We start from the raw sequence: 8,529 nt of genomic DNA, 5'->3' as shown, positions 1-8,529 counted from the left end.
CTGGTCCTTCTCCTCGACCCTCTGCTGGTCCTTCTCCTCGACCTTCTCCTTGTCCTCCTCCTCCACACCTTCCTGAGGACAGAGGGCCTGGGTGTATCGCTCCATTCTGATGGCTTTAAATGCTACCTGTCCCTCCCCTGTCCAATGTGGCTGCTGTTCATGCCATGTGGCTATATAAACTAAAATCGATTAAAGTTATAATTAAAAATTCAGTTCTTCAAGCACACTAGCCACATTTAAATTGCTCCACAGCCCACATGGTTGGTGGCTGCCATCTGAGCAGGGTGATATAGAACATTTCCATCACCTCAGCAGCTCCCATCAGACAGGGCTGCTCTATTCATGATGACCCCCAGGACCATATTTCCAGTTTGAATCTCCCGTCTGAACTCTGACTCTGCCACCTGCATATTTCATAGACACCTCAGAGTTAACATGACTTGAAACACAGCTCCAGGCAGTGCCTATGGCTCAAAGGAGTAGGGCGCTGGCCCATATGCTGGAGGTGGCGAGTTCAAACCCAACCCTGGCCAAAAAAACTGCTAAAAAAAAAAAAGAAACACAGCTCCCCCCCCCTCAATATTTCATAATCCTATTTAACTGGCTTCACAGATTACAAAAAAAAAAATCCCACTAGAAAGTGCTTTAAGATTTTAGTATACTCTGAGGCAGTTACTGTTATATGTCACAAGTGGGTAATAAGCGGGGACACACACACACTCTCTGTCCCTGCCATTCGAGCTGTTGACAACCTTCACACCTTAAATAATTTCATCATTTTGCTCAGTTATTATCATGGCCATGATCATTTTGAGGCTTTTTTTAAAAGTCTGATGTGGAAGACTCAAGATAGGACTGTTCAGTATGCCCTCACCATCTCAGAAAATGGCCCTGTCAAACACGGCCCCTGGGAGTTGCCCTCCACCCCTTCCTCCGCTCTGCTATGCTCTGTCATTGAGTCCAGCTGATGCTGTATCTCAGACCTGTTCTGTGTCCCAGGGCCCAGTTATAGGAGAAGCCAGGACCCTGGCTTGTCTCGCTGACTGCGCCAACAGCCTCCTCACGGGAGCTCCTCCTTCATTCTTGCTCCCCCTTCAGTTCATCTTTTCACGTAGCAGCCAGAAAGATCTAAAAGATCCTCTCAGTCTCACTAGTCTGAAAGTGATCCTGGTAACACACAACATTGTGTGTCTCTCTCCACTCCTTTAGAACTTACATGAGAGTGGGTAACTGTTCATTTACAATTTTACTTGTTAAAAGCTTACCCATGGGTGGCGCCTGTGGCTCAATGGGTAGGGCGCTGGCCCCATACACCGAGGTGGCAGGTTTGAGCCCAGCCCTCGACAAACTGCAACAAAAAAATGGCCAGGCGTTATGGTGGGCGCCTGTAGTCCCAGCTACTCAGGAGGGTGAGGCAAGAGAATCGCCTAAGCCTAAGAGCTGGAGGTTGCTGTGAGCTGTGTGACGCCATGGCACTCTATTGAGGGTGACAAAGAGAGACTCTGTCTCTAAAAAAATAACTAAATAAAAGCTTACCCACTAAAAAAATAACTAAATAAAAGCTTACCCACTTATTTTCTGTCTACCTCATGAAGGTACAGGATGTCTCTACTGCTCACGGCTGTCTTTATCACTGTGTACAAAATAATTCTTGGCAAGAAATTCTTATTGGGTGGCTCAGCACAGGGTCCAGCCCAACATTTTCCAAAGTACACTCCGGGGAATATTTTGTGAAATATTCCAGGTCAGAGGTTGGCAAACTATTGCCCATGAGCCGCTCCGGGCTGAGATTGCCTGGGTGTTTAAAAATTATCTTTATTCTTAAGGTTTATTACATACTTCCCACTTCACAGAAAAAACTGCCTGTCTTGTAAAACATAAAACCTTTATGTTTTATTGGTACCCAGTCATGCCTGTGTACTCACCTATCCCACTTTAGCCCAAGGGTAGAGTTGAGTTGTTGTGACAGACCAAGTGACCCACAAAATTTATTGCTTGGCTCTTAACAACAAGTTTGTCAACCCTTTTTTATAGGTGATTATTATAAAATAATTAATTAAAAGGTTATGTGGATCGGATGTATGTTGGGTTCCATTAAAAATCTTGTAGATCTCTCTAATGTAAGACACTGCACTCTCTAAAACATGATATAATAAACAGTTTCCCAAGTTATTTGAGGAGGAACTTTTTTGGTAGTGCTTGCTGGTTCTCTGTAGACTGTGAAATGTGCTGGCCAAGGTCGTGAAACCATGAAGGCGAGAGTCTGTCAGGACTTTCTCTGGAAAGCATCAAGAGGAACTTCTTAGTGGTCACAGTAAACTGGTCATTACTGCTTTTTTCTAAGTAGCGAGATCTACTGGGAAGGGAAACTGAGGAACATTTGCTGAGATGGGATTCCAGGGTGGAGTCACACGTCCAGTAGTCAGCTGTGCACGGAATCAATATCCCAACTTCTGTTCCTGGTCTATAAACCCCTACCAATTGGGGTGCAGCAACCAGGCATTCCCCTTGCTTCTCCCAGAGGACGACCAGTGACTTACCTTCTCCTGACTGTTCAGCTCCTGGTAGGGAATATGGGCAGGCAGGTAGGTGTGGAGCAGAGCACAGAAGGCCAGGCCGTCACTCCAGCTGCTGCTGAAATTGGTGATGTCAATGTTCTGTGTGGAAGAAAAGCAGCATTAATCAAATGTCACGGAATATGAGGGAAACTGTGATAAAAGATGAAAACCCATCTGTGGCAACGTAAGAATAAACTACCCAAATCTGCTGGGTGTGGCTTGGGGTTGGCCAAATCCACTCACAGAATAGCACGAGAAAAAGGCTTTAGTGCTCAAAACAGGAGAGAATTTCTATCTGCTCCATGGAGGGTCACTCTAAAGCAGAGGTTCTCAACCCACAGGAACTGTATTAAAGGGTCACAGCATTAGGAAGGTTGAGAACTACTGCTCTAAGGGCTCTGACACATCTTATTGTTACATTAATCCACCTGATCAGTTTCAGCATTTCCCAGACTTATTTGGTCAAGGAAGAATCACACCAGCACTGCCACCAGCATCTACATAAACCCTGATCACAGCAGCAGACCAAGATAAGACCTTGCAGCACCACAGGGCAGGTGTAGGGCTGGCTCCCGCTGCTACACTCTCTCTCTCTCTTTTTTTTTCTGCAGTTTTTTTCCGGGGCTGGGTTTGAACCCACCACCTCCAGCATATGGGGTCAGTGCCGTACTCCTCTGAGCCACAGCTGCCACCCGCGCCACTACACTCTTCTCTGCAGGTTCCCGCTCAGCCCCTCTCCACTAGCGCACCAACAAGTAGTGCTTCACAGGGACAAGGAGCTCCTCCTTCAGGACGGGCAGCTTGGTGGCTGCATGGCACGCGGTGATAATGAAACTAAAGTCCAACTTTGAACTTTGGCCCATGGAGAAGATGGCTTCTGAAGAATCCCAGGCAGGTGTTTAGGCCATCTGGGGACTCTGCACACCCACCTCTTAGGTCCCCAGACCAGTCTGCTCCCTGCTGACACCAATCAAGTTTTCTTCCTTGGACTTACAAAGCTTGACTCAAATGAAATGTCAGGTTCCCAGGCCCACCGATGCTGTACTGCTTGAGTTGAGTGGTTGCTTAAAGCATTGGCGAGGGGCCTTGCAAGGGACTGTAGAAGTAGGCACAGTCAGGGCTTGCCTGAGTTTTAGGTTTGTGTTCTGAGCAGTCTGCAGGCAGTAAGAGGACCTGGGCAACTACAGGGCTCCTTCTTGCAATCTCCCCACCCCACACCCTGACCTGAGGGGCAGGCAGCCAGCAAGGCCGGCACAGATAGACTCATGCTGAGGTGAGGATCTGTCTGCCGCAACCGTCTCTCCTCCCTTTCCCCAAATGACAGATGCAGTATGCATCTGTGCCTTGTTCCTCCTCCCTTTGCCCATAAGCAGATGCAGTCTCACCACAGTCACTGTGATGCCTAAGAAGCAACTGCAGCTTAAAGAGAGAGGAAGGGGAACAAGGCACAGAATTAACATGGAGCAGGGAAGGAGATTTTATGGAATTCTTCTCCAGGTGTGTGTACAGAAGTTTTGGAGAACACACGTAGGTGGAAACACAGAGTAGAATATGGCATAGTGTTTCCCAGGATGTTTCCTTAGGGGGTTGGAATCCAGCAAATGGCCTTTTTTTGAGACAGTCTTGCTTTGTCACCCTCGGTAGAGTGCTGTGGCATCACAGCTCACAGTAACTTAAGACTCTTGGGCTCAAGTGATCCTCTTGCCTCAGCCCCCTGAGTAACTGGGACTACAGGCACCTGCCACAACACCCAGCTTATTTTTCTATTTTTAGTAGAGACAGGGTCTCACTCTTGCTCAGGCTGGTCTTGAACTCCGGAGCTCAAAGGATCCTCCCAGAGTGCTAGGATTACAGGTGTTTGAGCCACCTCACCCAGCTCATTGGGGTTTTTATCAAGATTTTTCGAGTCCAAGGCAGCTTGCCCTTGGCAATGAGGTTGGCCAAATGCCTCATTTTACAGGTAAACAAATTGAGGCAGGAGGAGGTGGTGTTCCATTGCACACACAGCATTTACCAGACAAGGTGCACACCAGGAACTCCAGTCCCCATCTTCCTATCAATCCTTTTCTCAATTCTAGTCAGAGACTCTGGACCCCAGAATATCCCCTAAAGCACCAGTTTTCAGGAAGATGACATGTTCTCGAGTGTGCTTTTTAATCCCATTTACCCAGGGAAGGATATCTGGCTGAAAGCAATACCAACCGTAATAATGGCTGTTCATTCTGGGTTTCAGGACTCAGGGACAACCAACTTCCAACCTCTAGGCAGGAGTGTTACACACAAGTCTGGGGACGCCCTCGAGGAAAGGGCCCCGCTGGCTTCAGGCTGACTGTGTAATGGCTGGGACCACTAGGGAGCTGATCATGCAGATTTCTGGCTTCAAAATCTCTTTGTAGACTCGGCACCTGTGGCTCAAATGGCTAAGCGCCAGCCACATACACCTAAGGTGGCGGGTTCGAATCCAGCCCGGGCCCACCAAAACAACAATGATGGCTGCAACCAAAAAATAGCTGGGTGTTGTGGTGGGCCCCTGTGGTCCCAGCTACTTGGGAGGCTGACGCAGGAGACTCGCTTGAGCCCAGGAGTTGGGAGGTTGCTGTGAGCTGTGATGCCACAGCACTCTACCCAGGGCAAAAAGCTTGAGGCTCTGTCTCAAACAAACAAACAAACAAACAAACTAAAAACCAAAAAACAAAATCTCTTTGTAATCAACAGCTACCTAATGAGACCTGGATACTGCTTTAGAAACTGGAAACATGTTGATTTTATATCCCCTGAAGAATGTATGTTAGAAAAAACAGAGGAAAGAAATGGTCAAGGGGCTGTGACCCATGGAGTTCGCTTGGTCTCAAGCATTCAAACCAGATGCTGTAGACAGCAAACCCTGGGAAGGCATGACAGGGGTGGGGCGGTCTGGCCTCCAGAGGCACGAAGAGCATCGCAGCTCTCACCAAAGCTGCCTTCCGTCCCCCGTTCTTTGCCATGCACAGGCTGCCTGAGACCCCATGTCCAAATCCATCTCTGATGGTGCTTGTCTTATAGGGAAGGAAAGCTGGACTCTGTTTCCAGAGACCACTTGTTCACGTTTACCGCTGATGTTCAAGCCATGATCAAGATAAAAGCTCCTGAAGTATGAGTCCTTAAATAGAAAGCTCCCATGACGGTGACGGTGGAAAGGGCAGTGATGTGGTGAGTATCCATGCACATGGCAAGTAGCATTATACCCATTTGACAGACAGGAAAGCTAGAGCATAAAGAAATGCTGCTAGTCAGGGTGAGGTCCAACGCCAGTTCCGTCAGACTCCAAAGACACTGCAGAGGGACGGAGAGGAGAGGGCCTGGGCAGGATGACCACTGCGGGAGTCCAGCCCTATTGGCAGTGGGAGAGCAGACCCTCAGCTCGCTCGACTCACGTCTGGGGCAAGAGTGAAAGACAAAGCTGAGGGGGGCAGAGAGCAGAGTCTGGGGGAGTCGGGGAGAGCTTGGACTCTTCCATCCTTGTGAGTTACAGAAACTAGACCACACTTTCTGTGGCCAGACCAGGACCACCAGGAGCAGGCTCCAGGGTGGATGGCATTGCTCTCTGCACACTGGTCAGTCTCCTGTGTCAAGGAGCTTGTATGTCCAAACAGGCCAGATTTTCCTTCCCAAATAAACTTTATAGCTAAAGTTTTCAATAGTTGCTAAATCGTTCTTTTCCTAAAACATGAGCATATTTCATGAGCACTTACATCTTGTGCCATCTATGGTACAAATGTGAGGTTTCTTTTCCTCTGCACCATCTTCACAAGATTTTTGAGAGGCCAGACAGATCCAAAAGCCTAGCCATGCCACCTGTCTTAAGCCTGGACAGCACTCCAAACATACTAAGAATGGCACCAAAAATAGTTCTTAAACTATTGAGCAATAGGGTGAGGCTAACATCTGGTGAGATCCACGCCAGGATTGGAACCCATCAAACAAAATGATGCATAAACTCAGGGGCGCTTGGGCGCCTGGATGCCCCAGGACAGACCCTTGTGCTCAGCAGCAAGAGCACCAGGAACCAAGCAAGAAAAAAAGAGAAAGAATCCTCCCAGAAAAAGCAATGATCATAAAAATTCCAACCTAGCCCTGTAAACAAACCCCACATCCTGGTGAGGAAAGGCTTCTCGTACACAAGGATGATCTCCATGGTTCTGACTCACGCTGCTCTAGAGACAGCAGAGAGGGAGCACCCCAGTTGTGAGCCGCAACGCCACACTCACCCCAAGAACACCACGCCAGCAATAGAAACATTGCCCTTTCATCTCTGAGTGGAAGGATGCCAATTATATTCCCCTAGTGCCATTTGAAATTGTCCCTGATTCTGTTTGAGCACAAAGAGTATCAACAGCTCCCAGCTCCACACAGCCGGCCGGGCACTGGAGACATGTGTGTTCATGACACCTCGAGTATGAGGTGTCATCCCAGGGGCTGCGCTGCTGTTCTTGTTATGACCAGGCTGGTTTCATTTCCGACCCGTGGGCACAGTTTCCTGGAGGAGGGGTCAGCTGATGGCCGCGGCACACTGTGATGGGCTCACGTTTTTCCACATGGAGATAAAATGAACCACAGGAAAGAGATGAGTCCATATATGCTTTATTGGATCTCTCTCTCATGTCACTTTGGAAAAGCCACATAGCTTAAATCACCACTGCCCTGTGCACCCATCTACAGTGGCTGTAAAGTTGCGGGGGGGGGTGTACCCCCATCAGCAGACCCAGGGAGGCTGAGAACAGTGGTGGGTGGCCACTTCAAGCAGGGCAAAGGTTGCTGTTGCAGGGTAGAGTGCTGTGGCATCACAGCTCACAGCAGACTTAAAGGAGCTGGATGGCTCGGGGCTAGCCCAGTCTTCCCAGAGGTCCTGCAGACTGGGCCGTAGAGGACAGCCACCTTGGTGCTCTCAAGGCTCTGAATGGTTGTTTCCTGGATTAGAAAAGTCTCTTGCCTTGGGGCAGCCAGGACCTAGGCAGGGTGTGTGGGTCCCAGCTGAGTGGGCTAAGATCTGGTCCCCCTGCAGTAAGCAGAGAGGTCCAGGACACCAGGGCAGACTAGACCCATATCCTGGGTAATGAGCAGAAATACAAATGGGCTTTGATGGCAGGGCCAGTCCCGGGCGCCCCAGGAAGTCAGCTAAGTACATATTCTAGGTCCTACACCTCGATGAGGGTAAAAGGCCTGATGTTTGGCTAGAGATGACTGGAAATGGCTCAGGTCTTAGAGCAGAGGGAGGCTAGTTTCACTGAACTGGTGGGAACAGTCCTCACTGTTCACAGATGCAGCCTGTGACTCAGACCAGAGACTAAGAATAAAAACACAAGTGACCTCCAGGGATGTTAACATGATATGCTCCTTTTCCCAGTTATCATTCATCTGAGTCTTGGGGGTTCTTCAAAAGAATAACACTAGAAGGAAATGAAAAACAGCCTGTGAGGCATTCTACAGGGGGAACCTTCAAGTATGTTCCTTGACACAATCCCTGAGTGAGGCTGGAGTGGAGGCTGGTACAGGAGGGCGCTGGCAATGCTGTGGTTCTGGACCCAGACGATGTTACTTGGATGTGTTTACTTCGTGAAAATCCCCACGTACATGCACAATGAAAAAGAAAGGAAAGGGGGTTGGGTCCCGGGAGGGACCGCAGCGCCATCGTCCACTCTGATGCTAACGCTTGGAATTTATGTGCCACAAGATTTACTAGGAAAAGGCAGAGCAACGGCAGAAAGAAACTCGCTGATGATTTTCCCCAGGGAAATGGTAGTTACTCATTGCAAATTATCTTTAACTTTCCCTAAGATATAAATATCTTAGAGATATTTGTGAGTGGTTTATGGAACTTTTTAAAGGAAGGAAGTCTTAGATACAAAAAAAGGAAGTTAAGCATCTCCAAAATTGGTTAAGCCTGTAGGAACACTCAGAAGAAAATTTTGTTACAGAATTTTGTCCCCCTCAA

At 48.5% G+C, this 8,529-nt stretch overlaps 1 protein-coding gene across 1 annotated transcript in view; it reads right to left on the bottom strand.

The window, feature by feature from the left end:
* SPECC1 (sperm antigen with calponin homology and coiled-coil domains 1) overlaps positions 1–8,529 on the bottom strand; it is a 258,533-nt gene that overhangs the window by 19,614 nt on the left and 230,390 nt on the right. The window contains exon 13 of the mRNA XM_023514043.1: positions 2,541–2,657. Coding sequence (XP_023369811.1) covers positions 2,541–2,657 — 117 coding nt within the window. The remainder of the gene's footprint in view (positions 1–2,540; positions 2,658–8,529) is intronic.

This window comes from Otolemur garnettii, unplaced genomic scaffold (genome assembly GCF_000181295.1).
Source record: "Otolemur garnettii isolate 467f Iridium unplaced genomic scaffold, OtoGar3 scaffold00046, whole genome shotgun sequence".
Taxonomy (NCBI): Eukaryota; Metazoa; Chordata; class Mammalia; order Primates; family Galagidae; genus Otolemur; species Otolemur garnettii.
The sequence above is the reverse complement of the archived record's forward strand: the minus strand, read 5'-3'. Positions and strand labels throughout refer to the sequence as shown.